General features: G+C 27.7%; 2 protein-coding genes across 4 annotated transcripts in view; both read left to right on the forward strand.

The window, feature by feature from the left end:
* Positions 1 to 4,237, forward strand: part of LOC135929561 (insulin-like peptide receptor) — a 52,421-nt gene extending 48,184 nt beyond the window's left edge. Inside the window, exons 24-28 of the mRNA XM_065466207.1 lie at positions 36 to 165; positions 1,559 to 1,693; positions 2,869 to 3,119; positions 3,184 to 3,270; positions 3,675 to 4,237. Of these exons, the coding sequence (XP_065322279.1) occupies positions 36 to 165; positions 1,559 to 1,693; positions 2,869 to 3,119; positions 3,184 to 3,270; positions 3,675 to 3,892 (821 nt within the window). The 3' untranslated portion in view covers positions 3,893 to 4,237. The remainder of the gene's footprint in view (positions 1 to 35; positions 166 to 1,558; positions 1,694 to 2,868; positions 3,120 to 3,183; positions 3,271 to 3,674) is intronic.
* Positions 4,238 to 6,045: 1,808 nt separating this feature from the next.
* The window catches only part of LOC135929592 (protein raptor homolog), a 35,433-nt gene continuing 17,881 nt past the window's right edge, over positions 6,046 to 23,597 (forward strand). The window contains exons 1-17 of one of the 3 annotated variants that reach the window (XM_065466249.1): positions 6,046 to 6,252; positions 6,291 to 6,393; positions 6,434 to 6,594; positions 6,638 to 6,718; positions 13,416 to 13,598; positions 14,219 to 14,309; positions 15,675 to 15,879; positions 15,996 to 16,153; positions 16,465 to 16,609; positions 17,072 to 17,507; positions 17,983 to 18,066; positions 20,010 to 20,120; positions 20,501 to 20,575; positions 20,914 to 20,979; positions 21,393 to 21,507; positions 21,852 to 22,367; positions 22,855 to 22,977. In XM_065466249.1, the coding sequence (XP_065322321.1) occupies positions 6,124 to 6,252; positions 6,291 to 6,393; positions 6,434 to 6,594; positions 6,638 to 6,718; positions 13,416 to 13,598; positions 14,219 to 14,309; positions 15,675 to 15,879; positions 15,996 to 16,153; positions 16,465 to 16,609; positions 17,072 to 17,507; positions 17,983 to 18,066; positions 20,010 to 20,120; positions 20,501 to 20,575; positions 20,914 to 20,979; positions 21,393 to 21,507; positions 21,852 to 22,367; positions 22,855 to 22,977 (2,782 nt within the window). In that variant the 5' untranslated portion in view covers positions 6,046 to 6,123. Of the gene's footprint in view, positions 6,253 to 6,290; positions 6,394 to 6,433; positions 6,595 to 6,637; positions 6,719 to 13,415; positions 13,599 to 14,218; positions 14,310 to 15,674; positions 15,880 to 15,995; positions 16,154 to 16,464; positions 16,610 to 17,071; positions 17,508 to 17,982; positions 18,067 to 20,009; positions 20,121 to 20,500; positions 20,576 to 20,913; positions 20,980 to 21,392; positions 21,508 to 21,851; positions 22,368 to 22,854; positions 22,978 to 23,597 lie in introns of those variants that run through there. The other 2 variants (XM_065466257.1, XM_065466266.1) reach the window with 2 other exon arrangements.

The following is a 23,597-nucleotide window of genomic DNA, read 5'->3' on the forward strand; positions in this document are numbered from 1 at the left end:
ATAAAATATTCACAAAAATTGTGTTTTTTTGGAAGACTTTGGTATGACTAGGGACATATACGAAACAGATTATTATAGAAAAGGAGGCAAAGGATTACTCCCTGTTAGATGGATGTCGCCGGAATCCCTAAAAGATGGCATATTTACTTCTCAATCCGATGTCTGGTAAATTTTAAATTATCTTTAATAGATTCTGATCGATTTTTTAAATAAGATTTCTCTCGTAATAGAATATACCTTACCTACCCAAAAATTACCCCATCACATAAAAATGTAAACTAGCCTGGATTTATTACATGTATTGACGCTAATGATTCTTTCCTCGCGGAATCCCTTTTAAATTCATTAAATATTCTTTTTTTTCTTACCTAGAGTCATTTAAAACAAAATATAATACTTTTTTGGACGGTTTTTAAAAAGAGGGGCCAATATAGAATTCATAATATAAGAAACTATAAAAATTAATGTCGTTTTTTGTGTGTAGAAGTGTGTGGTAGGGGAAGTGGTTGAAAATAGGGACATGTCGAGAAATTCTTTTAAAGTTTTAACTTGTGTATGAGATATTAAATTAATTGATCGATATACAATTCGTTATAGAATGTTCCCCATAACATGTAATATTTTCTTTTAATATTTCTCTGACTAAAAAATTTAAACCATTGGCATACATTAATTTTCTTTAAAGTGTGAAGCTATCGCCGAAGGGGTTTGAAATTTGGTAGAAAGTCTTAACTAAAAGTTATTGGACGTTTATTTATAGCTTAGTTAAAAGCCACAATAACTATTTTATAAATCTTATCTTGGAGTAAAGCAACTAGTGATAAAGCGGGTTAAAATATTATGTCTGATAAAAAGATTTTTTAAAAAATTAAAATCTACACCAAATAAAAAGATATTTTGACCAAATCGGAACAACGGGGAGGGGCTATCTAAGATTAAGTTAAAGTTGTTTTTGTTTTTTATTATTTACCAACGACCCTGGGTAAAATGGCAAGCCTTTCGGCTTAAAATAACATATATCATACTTAACCCACAATGGATATCATTAAGAATGACCTTATTAAAACGGTATCATCTCTAGAACGATCATTACAAATATAATTGGTGAGAACAGAAAACCCGCCAAAAATATTTTATGGAATCGTTGCCCTTGGAAATTTCTGTTTGCCTAAATTTGTCAATTTGCCCCTTGCCATCATACCCCCAGGGATGTTGAGTTAGCTTAAATGGCTCTAGCAATTCTTTTATATAAGCTAGAAATCGAAAACCAAGTTTATTCGTAGATTAGACATTGAGGAACGAATAAAATGACAAAAATGACACACTTTACAGAATTAATAATTGTTCAAAAAGTGTTATAGGATGAGATTTACACATTTTTTGTTTTAACTAAAATTAGTTCTTAATTGATTTAACTTCAATTTTATATGGTAATAAAGGCGCAAAATATTAAAAATGTTTTACCCCGGTCTCCCCGAATTATCTTTTGGGTTCTGTCCACGATTTTGACCATTTTAACTAACAAAAATATTTTATATGTATACATATTTTATTATAGGTCATACGGCATAGTGCTCTGGGAAATTGCTACCTTAGCCTGGCAACCTTATCAAGGCCTTTCTAACGAACAGGTCGTCAACTATGTTATCAATGGTGGAATCTTGGAAAAGCCTCACGGATGTCCTGATCAATTGTAATAATTATTTTAATTCATCATTTTATATTTTGATCTTAAATCAACATCACTGAAACATGCCCCCCCCCACCCACCCACCCAAAAAAAAATTTTCGGGCTTAACAAAAAAAATAAATAAAAATAATTTTTTTAAATTATACTAATTAATCAGCTGGAAAATGGTAATAAAATCATACAATGGAGTATGGAGTGTTCAATATTTATTTATTGCTCATATTTTTTAACCATTTACAATTGGCAAAAAAATTAAGAAAAAGTGATTCCTAATAACGAAATTTTTAAAAATTATGGGTAAGTCCACAATATTATTAACAATTCAAAATCTGGACCTCGGAAAAATGACCGGGCCAAAGAAATTAAAACGGAGCTTTGAAATGGAATTTTATTATTATTTTTTTTTTAAAAAAAAATCAGCTATAGGTCTTCGAATTTTTTCGATTTAATGATTAATATTTATAAATAATTTAAAAATAATATATTTATTATTATCAAATATCAACAATAAATTAATGATAATTGAAGGAGGTTTAAGAATAATATAGATAATAAAAATATATATTATCAGGAATCAACATAAACTTTTTTTTTAGTTAAATAATGTCCTATCCGTATTTGAAAAAGGATACTATATGACTAAAAAAAAGATATAAATGATAATAAACGGTTCTACGGTCTTAAATTAAAGCAGGACCGGTTAAGAACTATGATCAATTCTCCGAGCTTCAGTCTCAAACCGGTTTTAAATAAATTACTAATATCTAATAGATGTCAGGTATTTTATCAGAATTTATTTATATTATATTACATTATCTATCTCAACTAAAATTATATATATATAAAATGTTAATTAGAATGATCCAAATAATAGAATAAGAGTTTATTATAATAAAAATATAAATTGTACAGTTGCGATGTTATCTAATCTGAATATAAAGAATCTTTAAAAGATATAAATAAACGAATGACATTAATTTAATTTTTAATGGCAAAATTTACAAAATTATTTACTAAATGTAACTAAAAACATAAGCTGAATTATTAAATTAATCATTATTTCTGATATATAACATATTCGGAATTAAATTTAGTTAAAATTTAGTTTTGATAAATAAAGCATGCAAAGGAGGTACATTCTATCTTTATACGCAATTTTTTTCCCCATTAATTAAAAGGTACGAACTCATGAAGCTATGTTGGAATTTTCAGCCCAAAACTAGACCCACTTTCTTGGACGTGGTTGAAATACTTTACCCTGACCTCAGTGCCAAATTTAAAACCGTTTCATTTTTCTCGAAAGCATTGCGGGAAAATTACATCGAAGACTCTCTGCTAGAGGAAGAAGAGTTGGACGATAAGTTGATGCAATTGAAATCTGATAATCGTCTAAGCCACTCCAAAATTGCTCAGGACATCGACGAAGATGGTATAAATTGTGCTTAAATGAGATTCAACGTTATAATTATATACTATTTTTAACAATTTATTAGACTTTCATCAAAATCACACATCAGAAGAATCACCTAGGCCAAAAATTATCCACCAAGAAATTGTTTGCGATGCCCTAGAAAAAGATGGTTTTAATTCTTTGATTAGTTTATTTTCAATTGCGCTATTTTTTGATAAAATCATTTATCGGAATCAGTACATTAATATATAAATAAAATTACTTTTTGAATTAATAAAAACAATTTTTTTTTTACCTCAATGGAAAAACCTCGATTCAAACGTTTTTTTAAAAACGACCAAATCAAGATTTTAGCCCCCTAAAAAATTATTACCCATTCCTCGATATTTCTTTAAATAAATGGCCAAATCTTTTTGCAATCTATATGCGAAATTTCGAGGCTTTAATATATTTTTTATGTCTAAATTTTGATATATATTTTTTTTAAAAAGCGCTTAAATTTAGGTTTTTTTAAGAAGGCTAGGGGAATAATTTTTTTAAAATCTTTTTTTCCTCATTTAATTTATACTAAAGATAATAATGACGTTTTACCGCTAAAGAATAACGAATATTCTGACAAACCTTTATTGGTTTCCTCTTTACCCTCCCATGTCACTGAAAATAGGAGAAGAAAATGGAAACTTAAATCCTTGTTGGTAGGCTTATTACCGGGTCGTGAAGAAGATTCCGCTAGAACCAGCTTCAGCAGTCGTAAGGGCCTTTTGTCTTCGAGATCTTTTGGAAAGAAATAGGACGAAATAAAATTTTACCTGTTTGATGAATTGATCATGTATTCATGTTTACTTAATTTTTTCTTATTATTATAAAATGAGATATGACAAATTAAAGAATATTTTTATATTATATTTTTTTTGTCCCAAATATAAATGGCGGGCAAACAAGAATGATGATAAAATCTATAATCAAATTTTACTCCGACTTATAATATATATTAGAAATTATATTATTTAGATTTTAAAATATCTAGATTGGGAATAATAAATGAAATATTAATTTATTATATAATAATCCATCTATAATTTTTTTTTTATATTGATAAATATCCTACTTACAGTACATACGCAAAATATAAATAGATATAAATAATAATAAAGGTGTATATATAATATTGTATTAAAGTTTAATTTATTCAAAAAGAATTCAGCCTTCCCATTGAGCCAATGACGATATTACCCCTTATTCTCTCCTAATTCAATATTCCGGATATAAATATATCAAAACTACCTTCTACTCTCTCCAATTTCATACAATCTTAGTTTATGCCCCCCCCCCCTATGGTATACCTTGAGAAAAAGAAAACTCTATAGAATATACCTTGTATTTACTTTAGAGTAGAGTAAATATATTTATTTACTAGCTCGTTCATTAGTAAAATAGCTAATTCAGAACTTTTAAATATTTGAACCTGTTCTGGCATATTGATCAATCCTATGTTTGATTTGATTATCCCAAGTTGTTTTCTATAAATAGCTGTGAAATATGGCAGCAGATGTGTGTTTATTCATCAAAATTCACACCTAAAAACAATATTGACATTCGAATTGTAAATTGATTAAAGAGTTAATAATTCCCTGCCCTTTGTGCTACCCACTCATTAATTTAGATAAGATTAACCTTGATAGTTTTTTTAATTTTTTTTTTAAATCTGAGTAGCATTAATAGTAACGATAATAAATTTCTCAATATGCGTTAGGCGTTACCCATATTTTTGATAAAAATTCAATATTTTTCACCATAAATTTTTATATTTCTTTTCAGAATGGATACATATAAGCTTAAATTCGGATTTTTTAAAGGGTGGTTAAATTAATAAGTAAATAAATAATGGAATATTAAACTCTCCTTCAAATTTATTATATTTAACAGTGTATAGGTCTGTCAGTTAAGCTAAATACCAATCATTTAAGATTATATCACTACTATTCAAGATTAAAATATCAATATTATTTTTTTAGGCTTCATTGCCATTAAAAATGTATGGCAAACGATTATGGTTAACAAACATAACCAGTATAGATTTTATCATATTAAACACGTTCATAGTTTATTCAAAATCAATAAGATATAAGAATTGTCTACATTTTAAGATATAATAATAATCAATTTCAAAAATTTTCTTTGTTTTTTAATAGAATTTTCATTTGTTACAGGGGCACGCTAAATATTATAGAATTAGCGGGTCACATCATGTCGCCTGCCTCCCTCAAACTACAGCCTAGTATATAAAACTAATCATTTTAATGATACATCAATTCTTCCAATCTAATTCCAAATAATGATTTTCCATAATTTATAATATAAATTACATTACAAACTTATCTTTAAACTTTATAAAAATTAATTACGAATCAGATGTTATCTCACTCGAAATAAAAATATAGTGGTGATAACCGTATCAAAATTTTATAGGCTTTAAAATCGGTACCTATAATGACTTATATCGAAAAGTTTCATAGCAATATAACTATTTCTTTAAGCTCTGGTTAAAATTGCTTTATTTTTACGATATGGGACTGCCCTGCTTTATTTTCTTGACTCACAATGTAATTCTGAATGTTTGTAAAAAATATTTTTATAGAAATTGTACATTAGCATTTAGCAATTGCTTGGCTCTAAGGGAAGGAATAAATTATATATTGCGGTAAAGTTTAGATAGGGAGGACAGTTAGCCTTAGCAAGTAGGATTAAAGTAGACTTTTAAAAAATATATATATTATTTCATCAGTCATAATATATATAACGATATTATTATAAACTACTTTATTAAATTATGTTTATCATTGGTTTATCATTATGTTAATCATTCAATTTTATTAAACACATTTTATTTTTTAATGGTATAAATTCCAGCTGATTACTATCATTTTGGAATAGGAATAATTTCAAACTTATGGAATTGACGCGAGAGGCAAATCAGTTGTTATACCTATATAAATAGTTAAGCCTAACATTTAAGAAGATAATGTCTTCTTATCTAAGTTATTTTGATTCCCCTATAAATTTTCAAGCAATTCCACTCATTTTTGATTACCCTAAAGATTGGGAAAATATCAGACACCAAGAAACAGCTAATTGGCGTATAAGCAATAGAGTAAGATATATATATTTTTTATGATTTTATTAAAATAGGTTAAAACCGTTAATGGTCTGTTAGTTTTATGCTTAAATATTGGGGTGGACCCACCAGATATAGTTAAAATTAATCCCCGAGCAACACTTGAATGCTGGATTGGTAAGCTTTAATAAATAAAGCATTTACCAATTTTTTAAAGATCCTACATCATTATGTCCTCACGAGGCTTTAGAAATGATAGGAGGGCAATTGCAAGAACAATATACCAAATGGCAGCCAAAAGCCAGATATAAACAATGTTTAGATCCTACAATTGAAGATATAAAACGATTATGCTTATCCTTGAGAAAAAATGCAAAAGTTTTTATATTTATTAACAAATCAATATTCTATTAAACTTAAGGATGAGCGTGTATTATTCCATTATAATGGTCATGGAGTTCCTATTCCTACTAACAGTGGAGAATTATGGGTATTTAATAAGGTAATAATAAATTTTTTAACCATAATATCTCAACTTAATAATATTCCTAATATATGAATTTTATGATTAAAGCTTCTAGTTCTTTTTGATATTAGATTCTTTAAATTATTTTTTGCATCAATAAAAATGGAGTATTTAGGCTATTTTTTATCATCAACTAATTAAATGATTTTAAAATCTAATAAGACCTAAATATTATATAATTTAATGAAATGGATTCTACTCAAATTTTTATAAATATAGTTTATTTTGATAAATGCTGATTATAGTTTATAAAATAACAGTGTTTTACATAAATGAATATAAAATATAAAAAAATGATAAAAGTGCAAGAACCTAAATAATTGTTATACAAAAAGATAACAATATAATACATCATGTTTTCATACAAATTTTATAGTACAATTGTATTCAACTTTTTAAAAAATTTTTTTTTTAAGAACAAATATATCCAAAATGTATCTTACTTCTAATGAGTGTTTGTGGTAGTGTTTAAAAACCTGATTTGGGTTAATTTTTTTAAAATGGCTCGATTAACATTTTAGACAAAATAATATTACGTAATTTTCGAGATTTGACAAATAGATGTCCAAACCTTTCTACCATCTATGAAAATCTCCAGGCTTACATAATAATTTTGTTTCTAATCTTAATCAAGCTGTTTTTAAAAATAGACCCATGAATCAGGCTTTTATTCGCTCGTTAGTTGAAAGAAAATTCAGAGGGCTATTTATATTCACTGAATATATGTTTTTCCATAGAAGATAGTTTTGAATTGAAACCATAAGAAGTATCCAATGATTTTACAGGTTGGAAAATGTGAAATCCAAAAAAAGTAGACAGGAAAATTTCAAAAAAAATTATTTTGCGGTATTCTCAACAGCATACTCAATACACAAATATATGATGAACCCCACATTTACATTATTTATTGATGAGTCCATGCTTTGTCATATTTATAAATGCATAGTAAAAGAATCAAGAATTCAGAACAGTATGAATTTTAGGGGTTACATCAACAGCGGTGAGCAATTTTTGTATAAGGGTAAACTATCAAAAAAAAACGAAATTTTAGGACGACCATAAAATGAACGAAATTTGGCATGATAGTTATCTATGCTCTATAATTTAGTAAAATCAAAATTTTAGAGCGTTAGTTTAACCAGATCCAAAGATATATGCCTCCAAAGTTAAAAATCACGCAATGTTTGATTTTTTAAAATCTTGTTCTTTTGAAAAAATACTTAATATAGAGTTGCAAATTATATATAATTTTTCAGAGTTGTTAAACCCTACTTTTAAAAGTAGCGTTGCTATTGCTATTTGTCAAAAAAAGTAGCATGCTACCACTATCACTACCCATCAAAAAAGTAGTGCGCTATTAGCTATTATTTTTTAAAAGTAGCTTTGGCTACTTTTTATAAAAAAAATTAGTAATTAAATTTGTTTTTTGCTTATAATGAAATTGCATAGTATATATATAATACATAAAATCATCATTTATAAATATATAAATGTAGCAGGGATCCAAACCGAACCTGAACTAAACCGCTAAAAACCGGTATTTTTTATCGAACCTGAACCGAATCTAAATTGCTAAAAAAATTTCAGCCGAACCTGAACCGAACCACTAAAATGCCTCTGAACCGGTTCGAGTATCATGATTTTAAGCTTATAAAATAATATGCAAGTTATTATTAGATTTCAATTATATTCGAATTATTTAAAGATTATCATCAATCACATTTGATCGATAAGTGTCCATAATTTTTATAAACTTTAGTATATTGTCATTTTACAACATTTTTTAAATATTTTAAGCTTATAAATTATAATGCTTAGAGAAAAATTAAATCCAAAATATTATTATAAATGACACATCAAATCTGATTTCATATTGGCAGTGCCGGCCACCCAAGTTAGTGTGGAAAGATGTTTCAACAATTAAATTTATGCTATCTCCTTATAGATGTAATTTGAGTGAGACGAATTTTGAAAATATAATAATTGTACGGCTTAATAAAAAAAATTTAAGTTAAAAAACGGAAAATATTGTTCATATTAAAATTAATCATTGATATATATTTTTATATTTATAAATTAACTGTTATTTTATAATGTGCAATTAATAAAAATGAAGGATTTCTATAAGTGTTTTTTAAATTAATGATAAAATAAAAAAAATTTTTCCCTATACATAATTCGAATATAAACCCGTTTTTAGAGGTTCGAACCGAACCGATATTTTAATTTTTTACTAACCGAACCTGAACCGAACCGAAATTCGTTTCGGTTTGGATCCCTGAATGTAGTTAGTTTTGATTATAAAAATTTACGTAAAAAGACTAATTTATGTAATAAAATAACTATTTAATAGTAATATTCATTTTTTATTTATTTTGCTGCATTTTAATAATAAAATGATAAGTTTCACCTTTTTAATATAATAAAAATTATCAAAAATAATTTTTAGATTTAACAAACGCGTCTATGGGATTTTCTATTATATTAATATCCTTTATTTCAAAAAAAATTATCAATGGAAGTCATTTTTATGGTTCTAACTAGGGCATCTTTGTTTGCCATCTCAATCATTAGTGTATAATGACAAAAAATTGTTGTACCAAGAGATAGAGTTTTAATCATAATAAATGATGGATTATCAACCAATGATATTGGCTGAACTTTAGCAATTATAAAATCGGCATTTATCAGCCAATTTCTAAGAAATATTTGCTTAGCAATATTATTAATCAATTTAGCTTGAATTGAATTGGTCTTTTGAATGTAGTCTCCCCTATACCAGAATTAATAAGATGGTTTTTTTTTATCTCTAACTGTTGGTATTAACATTCTTACAAAATAAAAATTCTATTAGAAAAATTTAAAAATGACAATTACCTTTAGGTGTTTTCTAGGTTATAGCTACTAGATTTATTTGAAGTTATATTTTTTTACAGTTTGAACAAATAAATTTGTAGCCACCTTTTGTTTTTACATTAATTTGAAAATATTTTCAAATTTTGGAAATGAAAATTGTATTATTGTTATCAAGAACATTTTCTTCCAGGGAACCTTCCATTTCATTAATATCATAATTGTCTTACTCACTTACATCCATTTGCGATGACATTTTAAATAATTTACACCAGATGATTTAGGCTTATAATACGAATTGAAAATATAAATTTCAATGTCAAAATTAAATAATAAATTATGATATTATATTTAGATTTTCATGTTTATAGTTGCATTCAAAAAGGAGCACGCTAAAGAAATAAATAATTGGGAAAAAAGTAGCGCTCTATTAGCTATAGCTACTAGAAAGGATAGCGCCGCTACTTTAACAACTCTGCATTTCATAGCCTTAAAATTGCATTGTAAAATATCAAAAAAGAGATTTAAAAAAATCTTTCTTTTTTCCGGTAAAAAATAAAAAATTAACATTGTTTGAGAAGAGATTTTTTTTTGGGTGTTGAAATTTATTTAAAATATTTATTACCCATATATTTAACTGTTTAATTAAAAAAATCGATAACGTTTTTTTCTTTTTTTAAAATTTTATCTAAATATTTACTATTTTGATAAATAAAAAATATAATGTAGATGGCGTTATATTTATATTTAATGAAAGTATGCATAGATTTATTGAGTGTAACTGTAACATATATATATCCACGATATGCAAGCAAGTAGTCCATACAGATATGTTGATTATTAGGATGCAATATTTTTAAATTTTTATATACGAACTATTATAAAGGAAAATACTTCTTATCTTAATCGTATTCCATTTTGCGTTTATTGATAGAATTTCCTGAGGCCATAATTTGTAGATGTACTATCTTTATTAGGTATCCACTATCGCTATTATTTGATGTCCTTGTGGTTAAAAGAAGGAAGTGATGGTCCATGGGGATATAAAAACGAAATATATATATAGTAATTTCATTCTTTTTTAGAACTGTGACTCACTACCAAAAGTCGTCATAAACACATGTTTAGAAAAAAGAGCGGTCATGACCGTTGTCCTTGGTTAGCTAAAGTAATAAAAAAAATTAAATAACTGAGGAAATATATATTACTTTTTTACATTCCCATGGACTAGCACCATCCAAAGATGACCACCCATTAATCAATTAATAACGATAATAGTTCCAATAACAGCGACAAGATGTTCTTACATATTATCTCTTCAGAAAATCTATTAATAAGCGCAATATGGAATAGCATAAAAAAACAAAAGGCATTTTTTTATAATAGTTTGTTATATAAAACTCTAAAATATGCTTATTTTAAAATATGGCTAGCCTATTAAAATTTTAAGATAAATCAGAGATCTGCTAAACACCGTCTAAACTTTTTATATATAAATTGTCTGATCCTGCTCAAAAATATTTTATGTACGAATTTCCCGGCCCGCCCGACCAGTTTAATTTCTTTGGTCCCACTTTGCAGATCTCTGATAATAATAAAATAATTTTTGTCGAATAAACAACACCAACCACCATTAATATTTAATCCAAAAATCTTATATATTAATAATATTTTTGAATTAAAATATGTTTAATATGAATAGTCATAATTTCCAATAACCCCCCCCCCCTCCTCACTTTTTCAACCTATTAAATTTATCAGAGACCTGCAGAGGTACCATTTGCACGGCCCGGCCCGGCTTTAAATTTTTTAGGCCCGGCCCGGATATTTTAAAAAAAAATTTTTTACGGCCCGGCCCGGCTCGGATTTAAAAATTTAAGGCCCGGCCTGGCCCGGATATTTTTTAAAAAACTTTTTTACGGCCCGGCCCGGCCACGATTTAAAAATTTTAGGCCCGGCCCGGATGTTTTTTAAAAAAAAAATTTCAGACACGGCTCGGAATTTTTTAAAATTATATTCGACCTGGAATATACAAAAATTCACCTATGAGGTATTTTACCATATTTTTCAGCGAGTATTATCGCTTATTATTTAAAAAATACATGTAAAAAGCTAATATTTTGAGAATATTATATTGAATTTATAAAAATTATAAAACTGTTATTTATAAAAATGGATATTTTGAGCATATATTATATTTTATATTGCATTTATAAAAATAAAACTAATATTCATAAAAATGGTAATAATATTTGTCATACACTATATTTTATATTACATTTAAAAAAAATAAAACTAATATTTAATTTATAAAAATGGAAAATATTTTGAGAATATAATATATTGTATTTAATTTACTATTTAATTTATAAAATAAAAATAAATGGCTATTTAAAAAAATGCATGTATAATAAATAGTATTTTGAAAATATAATCTAATTGCACAATTATAATTTATTTTATAATATAAATTTTTAACAAAAGAAGATAATTGTATTATATAATATTGTAAAAAAAAATAATGAAAAATGTTGGATTAAAAACTTTAATGACTCAAGGTAAATATAATAAATGCAATAAATATTTGACAGTTTGCAAAGTAAAAAACCAGCATGATTGACGAAACCCTATACTCAAGAAAGATATTAAAAATTCACAAATTATCATGAAGAAAGAGAAGCATATCTACCTTTTCAGGTTGAAGATTACTTCTTCTTTCTTCAAGAATTCTCCCAGTAGTGGAAAAATTCCGCTCACAGCTTGCACTTGAAGCAGGAATTGCCAATACCCGTTTTGCCAATTTTGCTAAAATTGGAAATTCCACTCTAACAAATTATCCACCTTAAATGTTTCATCTATTTTTTTATTTATGTAATTATAATATTCATCATCGGGTATTGACATATTACCAGAATTACCATCGCCCCATTTGTCATAAAACGATTCAGTTTGTTTAACAACAGTCGTAATTTGACTGGTCGATGGTATTTCATTTACTTCCTGAGCCTCTTGTAATTTAATATAATCTTTTATATAGTTTTCCGTCATTTTGCGATCTGTCCCTGACTACATACGTAATTGCTTGAATTTGGGACAGAGAAAAAGAAAAATAAAATAATACTTGTGTAAAACAAATTTTTCAATTAAAAAATGCTTTATATTAAGTAAAATCAATTTTATTTCTCCTTTTCGCTTTGAAAGGTATTACAAACTTTAAGAAGTGATATTCCTTTATTTGATTCTTTTGGTAAAATATATTCTAAAAATTTAGATATGAATTATAAAAAAATATATTAATAATACTTGAATATTGGGGCTTATTTAAGATATTCCTTTATTTGATTGTTTTGGTAAAATATGTTGTAAAAATTTAGATATGAATTATAAAAAAATATATTAATACTTTAAATAAATTTGCAGGAAATTAATAATTAGATCGATCTGTGGGTTGTTAGGTAGTGTTAACCATCACCCAATATTATATTAATCATAACTATAATATAATATAATCTTATAACCATTAACTCATAATGTAAAAATTTTTATAAAAAATATTAAGGCCCGGCCCGGATATATTAAAAAAAAAATTTTAGGCCCGGCCCGGGTATATTTAAAAAATTTAAAATACGGCCGGGCCGGGTTTAGGGCCAGGCCTGCAGGTCTCTGAAATTTATATTGGGGGTTTCCTCCTAAAAATCTCAACTTACTAAAAAAACTAAAATAAAACTAAATAAAATTTTTAGTGGAATGCCTTCGATAGAGGTATATATGCAATCCGAAAATCTTATATTTTTATTTATTATTTAAAAAAACAACAAAGAATTACACACAATACATTCCTTTATCAGTGAATGATCTAAAGGAATGGCTATCCACCCCAGTCATATACGTTTTCGATTGTTCCAATGCTGGCACCATATTGTCCTCTTTCTTCAAATCGGGCTCCTCAAATTTGGAATCCAAAGACAAGGGCGATAAAACAAAAGCCACTTCCAATACCAACGTAAGAAAAATTCTAGGGCTAATTTTTTTAAACTATCAAAATATTTAGAGATGAAAAATCTAATGATTTCATTTTTTTAAAAAAAATAATGGGTCAAATAAGGTTACGAAGACAAATTTTTTTAAAAAAAAATTATTTTCATCAATTATTGAGATAAGTTGGGTGGGTTACATTATCTATGTTAGCGGCAATGTGTTATTTTTTAAACTTTAAGTCTTTTTTTTGAGCGCGTTTGTTTTTATAATTTGAAAATCTGATTTTACCGGAAATGTATTCCATCATGTGTGGAAATACCTAACCTCTGAACCACATACAATTTTTCTATGAACTTTTGAATTTAATATTATATTAGTTTTTCCATATATTTTTTTGGATATGGGTTTGGGCAAAATTTTGGAACTTATTGTGGGCTGAGCTTGGGAGAAATTTATTAACAAAATCTCCAGACTTGTGTCTAAAATTATTTAGGCTAAAATCTTAATTTAAATTTGGTGAAATTGAACCTTTTAACAACGCTATCTAAATTTAATGGCTTACTACTCATAATTAAAATATTTGACTATAGTGTTAAAATAAATGTTACGTATTTATTATATTTGTGTTCATTATCTCTTGCAAAGGTCGAAATTACCAGGAGTGAAAACAAAAATATTCCAATCACTTCTACGTCCTCAACGTCTAGCCACAACGTTAACAATCTCACTATCACAGGTTAACTGTATAAATAAACGCATAGAGGTTTTATAGTTATTTTTTTAAAAAAATCAAATTTTTTTTAATTGAATCACAATTTTTTGGTTTTAATCAGATTTATAATAAAATAAGAATATAAAAAAATATATCCTGGAGGAAAATAACCAGAGTCAAGGTTACTAATATAAACTTGTATTCATTTTTTTAAATTATATTAAACATCTGTTTTCTTGTAGAATTTATGAAGAAACCATTGTTAAATTATTTTCAATTGAATGTATTTTATAATATAGATGTTGTCAATATTTAATATCTTCAATTTGAATACATTCTGTACAATTGGAGCTATATTTTTTGAAATTATTATTCTTGAAATCAATAAATATTAGTGCTGCACCGATCTACAATTTTTTCGCCGATCTGATATTTATTTTAAGAGGTACCGTTACAGATCTGATACTGTTATTTACACTGATTTTTATTTGTCATTATTTTTTAAGATAATTGAATAATAAAAATCTGTGTATTAATTTTTTTAAGCGTTTTAATCCGAATATTCACTTATCCCAGCTATTATAAATAAAGTTTGACAACAATTTACTCAAAAAAAATTCTAAACGAGATAAAAGCATTTTTAATGCATATAATGACAGGAAATTGAAATTCTAAAGGTGAATGCTATGGATGAAGAAAAGAAGAGAGAGAAGAAGAGAGAGAAATAGAGAAGAAGAAGAAAACAGTCATAGATGAGATGAAATCTTTCTACATGAATAAAATAAAAAGATTTTAAAAGAAGATGTATGGGGTTTTTTTTAAAATTCATATCTGTACAAATTTTTCAAATAACAATAGTTTAAACAATAATTTACTTACAAATTAACAATAATTTTTTAATTTAATTAGATAACTTTAACTTAGTTGTTCTTTAAAATGGTAGATAAAATTTGCATTTAAAAATATAACCCGTATAAAAGACAATCTAAAATTAATATAATTAATTTCAGGCTAAATCTTAGGTCAAATTAACCAGTGATATACAATATTTTCCATATATAACCTTTCCTGTCTCAATCGAAAGAGATTATCATGCTATAGCAAATTTACTAGGCTACAACTTGCATCAATTCCATGTAAACTTTTGAACTTTGATCCACCCCCCCCCCCAACATTTATAATAGGGAATTGATTGCCTCTTGGACTGTTCTATGATTTTACCCCTGATATCCTCATTTGCCCCGAGTTCAGGGATTTCCGAGTTTATCTCAGGGACTGCTTATATAGGAAATATTTGTTATGCTGAATGTTTTTAACATTCTGTCAAATTAGTTCTTAGAAGTTTTTGGAATTATATTAAAATAATATTTTTTTTATTCCTCTTATCAGAAACTAGAGAAACAAAAAAATCAACTGTTGACCCTCAAAATGTGCGCATGATCATGAATGAACAATCTACTTCATTTCTAGCTTCAAACGCGGCAATCTTATTGGCTGCTTGCCGGGCCAACGAAAATTTAAGTCTGAACCCGGATATTCCGGCAGACGTTTTCACTTCCTGTCTCACTACGCCGATCAAAATGGCGGTTAAATGGTTAGTTGATTTGATATATTTATTCAAAATTTATATTATACTATACTGTACAATTGAATTTTTGTTGAATATGAAAAACGTTTTCAATTTAATTAACCATTTTTTCTTCATGAAAGGCACATCCTTCAAAACAAGACCTCTCTATTCTTGAACGATCTAGATCTCGTCGATAAGATTCCCGGTCAACTTAGTGATAGAAGGACCCTTTTGGGTGAACTCAATTGGATATTTACTGCTATCACGGATAGCATTGCTTGGAATTGTTTCCCTAAAGGTTTATTATCTCATTATAAAAATGAAGATTTTATTCTTATTTATTAAATTTATATTTTTGGATATATGACATTTATAAATATTTAATAACTATCACAGTAAAAAAAATATATCAGAAATTTTACCTGGTGACCACTAATCACTCTTGGTTAATATTATATCCAAAACCATTAAAATCAGTTAACCATGGTTTTCTAAAGCTATATAATATTATTATACACCTGCGCAAATAACCCTAAATGCTCACAATTTTATAAAATGTTTATCACTGTAATTCGAATTATCCTTGATTTTATAAATTTGCCCTATTAGATTTATTTCAACGACTATTTCGCCAGGATCTGCTCGTGGCAAGCTTGTTCCGAAATTTTTTGCTAGCTGAAAGGGTCATGCAATTTTACGGGAATCATCCCGTTTCGATCCCGGAACTACCCAGGACCTGCGATCACAAATTATGGTATTTTATATTTATATATAGTGATAAATGGATTTCTATGATACAACGGAAGGGAAGATGACAGGCCATTGCTCTGTGTTCATAATCCAACAAGGGCACATGTATCCTTACTTTGATTTGTGATGATGATTTTATTAATATTATAATTAGCTGACTTTGATGAGACAGCTCTGGAAATTACTAAGTGGAAATAAAATAAAATGATTTTAAGTGTATCATTTTGATTGAACTTTAAAATCGTATGATCATTTAACGTTTATATAGTTAGTGTTTTGATTTATTAATATCTCTTGAGTTTATCATATATGCCATACCGTTAAATGTCCAAATAACATATGGAATGAAATCGATGAGATACCTCAAATTACCTGTTATTTTTTTTCCTTTGCATTTTATTTTGTAAAGTTTTAAATACCATAATACTTTAAAAGTCTTAATTAATTAATTCCCTAATTTCAACAGGCTAGCATGGGATTACGTGATGGACGTTTCCCTGACCCACCTCAAGGTCTACCTGTTTCATTTAAACAACGTAAAACTTCAGCGGCAATTGTTGGTGCAAGCCCAATTGCTACAATATCACACCCTGAAAGCAAATTCTTCAGCAACCAACAAAAAACCATCTTCCATCACCTCCTCCAAAAAAATCTCCAAACTTCCAAAATTGAAATCCAATAAAATTATCTCCACCAATCCGTCCCTCATGGGCGACAAAGCTGCCTTGGATCCGACGCTAGAATCCAATTTGGAAATTCTCACTGCCGAAATGTCGGCTCTTTGTCAGGCCTTCTTTTCCCAACAACTCACCGCTCTCGAGGCAAGACTCGTTTCAACCAAAATTCCTCCCACTTCGACAGGTCTCAGGGACCTGTCCGATTCTTTGCCCATTGTTTTGCAAGTTATTCATTTTATTTAATATCTGGTTTGGGTTTATTGTGCCCATGAAATTATGCAAGAATCAGTTCAGTTTATAGGGGATATGTGAATTAGGGGTTTGCAAACGCAAGCCCGAACTTCATAGAATTTTTTGATCTGATTACTTTGGCCTGGCCCATAAAAATTTTTTTGTAAAAGTCATCCAGACCTTAATAATTTTTTATGAAGGAAAAGTAGCATAAATATCCCTTATTCTAGACTTTAAATTTTTTTACAAACTTCAGGCCTGGTCCTTAAAAATATTTTGCACAAGTTGGCCAGCTTAAATATCTTTTTTTTTCCTATAAATGTAAAGGCCAAAATTTAAAATTGAGTCATCTTTATATTTTTGAATATGTGAATATTTAAAAAAATATATTTATTATGGTTTTATTTCATTTTAAGTTTCCAAAATTTGTACTAAAAATTAAATTTTTAAATGTATCTATTATGATTAGGTTTTGCTCAGTCAAATTCATAGAGTCAAAGCTTTGGACTTATTGGGAAAGTTTTTAGACTTAGGAGCCATTGCCGTCAATCAAGTAGAGTGAATATAATTTTATAATATACCAAATTAGTTAATTTAAAAAATATGTCAGAGCCCTATGCGCACCTGACAGCCATACCCTTTAAACCGGTTCACATAAAAATATGGAAATTTTTGGACAAAGCCATAGATAGCTGCAAAAACGGATGCCCGGTACAGGGCTCTTTATATATTACAACCCCATTCAAAAGAATATAATCACTAAATGTTTTTTGGGCTGTATTTTCCACCCAATATTCATGGGTAATATAGACAGCAAATACTATAAAAATTTTTTTTAGACTTAGGCCCAGTATGGGCAGCTCAACTTTTATAAATGCATGTAGAAAATATTTTCAAGTAGGGCTGTGTCAATTCACATATTTTTCACCGATTCGATCCTATATTTCCCTATATCACTATAAAACCAATCTGTTACCGATCCCATATTTTTATAGATTTTTATTTACCATCTATCTTTGAACCAATATCATAATAAAATTTAAAAAAACCAACTAATATTCACGAAAGATTAAGTGTATATTGTTTTTAATTTCCAAAAGTTAATCATCTAAATATGGACAATGTTTTTAGCTGAATTATAAAACGGCTAAATTAAGAGCCGAATAAATATTACCTAAGTCTCGAATTGGTCAATAGATATACAAACCTTTCTATCATCTTGTTAACAAAATCTCTAAAGTTGGGTAATTTTATTCTTGGCAAATTTTTTAGCTATCGAATCATTTAGCACCACTAGTTGACTCCGTTAGATATGTTTAAACGCTTTTCTTGTTGCGGATAATATATAACAATAAAAATAATACCAAATTTTTAGCTACATTATCTTTTAAAAATAATTCTATTTTTTTAAAAAAAAATTGAATTTGGGTTCCTTTTATATGATGTATTAATATAAAATTTTGTATAAAATAAAAAATAATGATATAATTATATACACAAATAAAATAACCCAAAACAATAAAAAAATATTGGATCGGTTTTCTGAAATATCGGTTCAATCCGATATTTTTCAAAAGCACAAAATATTGGGGCTCAATCCAATATTTAACATCGACACAACCTCTTAATCAAGCTCTAAATTTATTTGAATTTTTAATGCACAAAATTTAAATATTCAAAAATTATTTGCTGTTGTACCGTGCTGCTTAATATTAAATTATTTAATTATAGTGATTTTTACCGTTAATCCTTTTTGGACAAGGGAATCACTAAGTTCTGTTTTTTAACAGTTTTCATTTCGACTTACAAATAAATAAGTGAATAATTAAAAAAAATTTTTAAACCTTTTTATAAGTTTGAAAATATTAAAAATAAATTCACAAATAATATAAACCCTATAATATAAAATTAATAATAACATCTATAAATCGACATAAATAATAATGATCAGAATAACACAAAATATAATAATCCTTATAAAACAAGGGGAACGCAGCTCACAATGACTTTCTTAATTGAGCCAATCATTAAAAAAAAATATCACTACACGTATGTTAAAACTAAATCTTGTTTAATCCACGTTAGCAAAACTTATGATTACAACAATAACTTTGATAATCTAATATTAATATTGTCATAAATTATTATATGAAAATTAAATGTTTCCCAGCTCCCTATAACTTTCTTTTCCTTTTAGTTTCATTTTAGAATTTTGATTATTCAGGACAAAAAAAATGAAATAAATATAACTCTATTTTTTTTTTGGGGGGGGGGGGGGTGGGGGGAAGGTTTAAAAAACCAAGCCTATATTTTATTGATGAGTTTGCTGGTTAAAATTATTCAGAGTTGGGGCTTGTTGACAGGCTTACGAGTTGATTGGACAATTAGTATTCTTACCCTTGGCAGCTGATTTTTTAACCTTTTTTTAAGTTGTTAACAGGTTAATTTGATCCTATTATTTTTTCTATATTCTTTTTTCTTTTGATCTCAAAAAAGGCCTTGTCGGTGGGAATATTCCCTTACATGCTAAAACTTTTACAGAGCCCAGCTCGGGAAATGAGGCCCTTGTTAGTTTACGTTTGGGCAAAGATATTATCCGTCGATAATGTGAGTTGTTGATTTTGTAATTTTATTTACAATTATTATTATTTTTTTAAAATAAAAAACCTATTGAGGATTCTATTTTCCAAACCTTTTTATTTGATTTCGGGTCCCATAATGTCTATAATTTACAAACGTTAGGCTTAAAATGGTTTCTATCGATTATGAATCTGAACTACGAAGGTTATTATATATATTGGAATCGTTAGAATCGATAATTATTTTAATTGATAAATATGTCTGGGTATCCCAAAAATCACATCGCAAACTGTGGGAATGTTAACTTATTTTATGAGTAATTTAAAATTCAGCATAATTATAATATTATGTTTTTTAAAATTCACAAAATTAGTTTTATTTATATATATATATATATATATGATAAGAGTTGCCAAGCCGATCTCATCAAAGAAAATGGACATAAATATTTTATAACCGTTTTATGTGATATCACTATGCCGGTAATCGATTTTATTTTTTAGTAAATCATTTTGTAAAAAAATGGTACTGGCTTTTAGTTCAATAAGTTTTTATAGCTTTGCAGGTTTAAGTCATTAATTATCATTAATCCATATTTATATAATTTATTTATTGACATAGTGTTGTTAAACGACTAGATTTTTAAAAACGGCTAACCAATAATTTAGCCAAAATATATTATGCAATCTTCAAGATTTCGTTAATGTATAGGCTTGCGTGATAATTTTGGCTAAAATATTGGGTATGCCATTTTTAAAAATCGCTGTTTGACAACAATAATACATATTTAACAAGTAACTATTCATCATTTATATATTAGATTGAGTACAGGACAATGGCTCTTTTTTGCATATCTAGTCTTTTATACCACTATCCCGTCGGACAAGTTAATAATAATAATACAATTATTCTTTATTGTAAAAATATTCTAACTCCTCTTATCAAAAAAAATTTCTCGTAAAATGTTTATTTTTAAATGCTCTAATAATATTACGAAGTTTAGAAACCCATTAATCAAGCTACGATTAGTGTTGTCAAACGGCTCGACTTCGCGGATTTTAAATTAAGATTTTTACCTAAATAAGATTACGCAAGTCTCATGTTTACGCTAATTCTCCATGCTGGGGTAATATTTTTTGTGGGCTAACCGTTTTTAAAAATTGAGCCGTTTAACATCATCACTAGCTACGATGTTTAATTATTTCTCATCCACCTTTTCTTTCATTTTTGCACAAAAAAAGAAGAAAATATAGAGGTCATTTAGACATTTAAACATTTTTTAAAAAAAATTTATACTAGGAGGCGTGCATGCAAGAAAATATAATTAGCATTTGTTTGGAACAGCTGACTGATGCCCAAATAGACAACAAATCGGACTCTACTCTTGTAAAATCATTTCGCAATCCAAATGCAGGTTCCATGCATTTATATTTAATGATTCTGCCAATATATGCCCCCCCCCCCCACATTTTTCTTGAAATAAACTTGTCCTAAAGTATATAGATGTTTTATAGGATTATTCGGAAACGAAACTGTTATTAGAAGCGGGACCCCCCCCCCCCTTTCCTCGGTTAAATTGTACAAAATCCATAATGGCTACCATATGCGCTGCTCCACATGAATTATTAATTTGTTTTCTCTGGGGTGGGGGGAGGAGGTTAACATGCATCTAATATCAAATTCGTTTGCAAGTTAATATTGTATACTCTTTTATAATTTAACACCCAATACAAAAAAACAACAATAAATTCTATTAAGCTCCCCCATCCCTCCTAACAGGCCGTAAAAGACGTTTGTTCCGTCTATGGCTTGTAATATGTCTAAGTTGCGTTTGGCGTCGGTTCGAACCCGCCAGGTGGAGAGCCGTGAGGGATTCTGCCCTAGAAAAACTTAAGCCTCTTATCATAAAATCTCGTTTTTCCATCGATGTCGCAGTAAAAAACACGCAACCCAGCATTAATACTTCTTACCCCCTGGACCCCATTTCAGCTTCGTCCAACGACCTACGAAATACAAATTCAACCACGAAAAAGGCCATAAATACCGATGGCAATTTATTGAATACCACAAATCTTATAAATTCTTTTAACCCACTAAACCCCCTGGTGTCACTGTTCAGGAGTACAGAGAGTTCGGAAAATGACTCTCCTGTAACCGCCATTGATAGTAAAAGATCGATAGGAAGTGACGATAAAGGCAATTATGAATACGTTAGTCAATCAAATATGTATAGCGATGGCCCCGAGATTAGGGTAGCAGCTGTACTCGCATTAGGTTTATATTTATTTAAAAAAAATTTAATTAATATCTAAATTCAAATATCTTGCAATTTATTTAATTTTGTTTGTGATTTTATCATTAAACTTTTTCCTGATTATTATAGCAATATTAACTAGTTGCTCCAAATTTGTTCCGAGATGAAGCGAGAATTGTGGAATTTGTGCAACGAATTTTGAATCTAGTACAACTAAATTCTTGCCTTAATTTATTCTGAGCCCCCTATACTCCTCTTAAATCAATGACGCTAAGTCCCCACCCTGATGACTAAAATATAGAAATGATTTAATTATAAAAGGATTTTGACTAAGATGTCCAAATAAGTCTCCTGTACTTTAAAAGACATCGTAGCACCCCCCCCCCCTCCCAACTATCTTAGAGGTCTCAGCTAATATAAAAAAGCAACAATATATTTTTATTTGAATTATTCATTTACATATATATTAAAATTCGAAAAAAAATGTAAACATTTTACATTTGAAAGGCAATTTAATATCCGGGTCTAGTGTGCATAGCGATCATTCGGTCAGTGTTGATCATTCTATTGCCAGAGATTTATTTAGCGATTCTGCCAATGGATTATTGATTCCAATTGCTTCGATCAAAGGTTTATATTCTTCTTTTGAATGAATGAAAATTTATAGGCCGGGCATACCGTGACTAAGAAAAACTCATACCAATTTTTTTTTATGAATAATGTTTAAAACAGATTTTGAATGTGATCTTTAAATATTTTTTTTGTAAAGGCTGTATCCTAAATATATTTTAAAAAACTTCGAAATTTATAAATTTTCGAAATTAATAGAATTATGAAACATGTCTAAAATCTTCCATTAAGTTTTTTTTAAAGTTTTGTATTCAGAATGCTTGATATGAATCGATTATTAATTACTTATTATTGTATCAATATTTAGTACCAGCCTCAATTTTCTTATAAATAAATATAAGAATTTATAAGTTGCCAATTAAAAGTTGGATAACCTGAAATAATAGTTTTTAAGGACTCAAATTTAAAAAACAATAGTTTTCAATTGCATAATAACAACTTTTATGTAGAAATGCAATATAAATATTATTAAATAATATCATTTATTATTATATTTGAGTTGTATCATAAAACTGTAATAAAACAATATAAAATAATACAAAAATATTGATAATTAAAATAAATGAAGCTAAATTTTCACATAATTTAGTTTTAAAATTAAAGATTTCTTCTATTGGCAT

This window comes from Gordionus sp. m RMFG-2023, chromosome 1, assembly GCF_954871325.1.
Source record: "Gordionus sp. m RMFG-2023 chromosome 1, tfGorSpeb1-WG-v2, whole genome shotgun sequence".
In the NCBI taxonomy this organism is placed as follows: domain Eukaryota; kingdom Metazoa; phylum Nematomorpha; class Gordioida; order Chordodea; family Parachordodidae; genus Gordionus; species Gordionus sp. m RMFG-2023.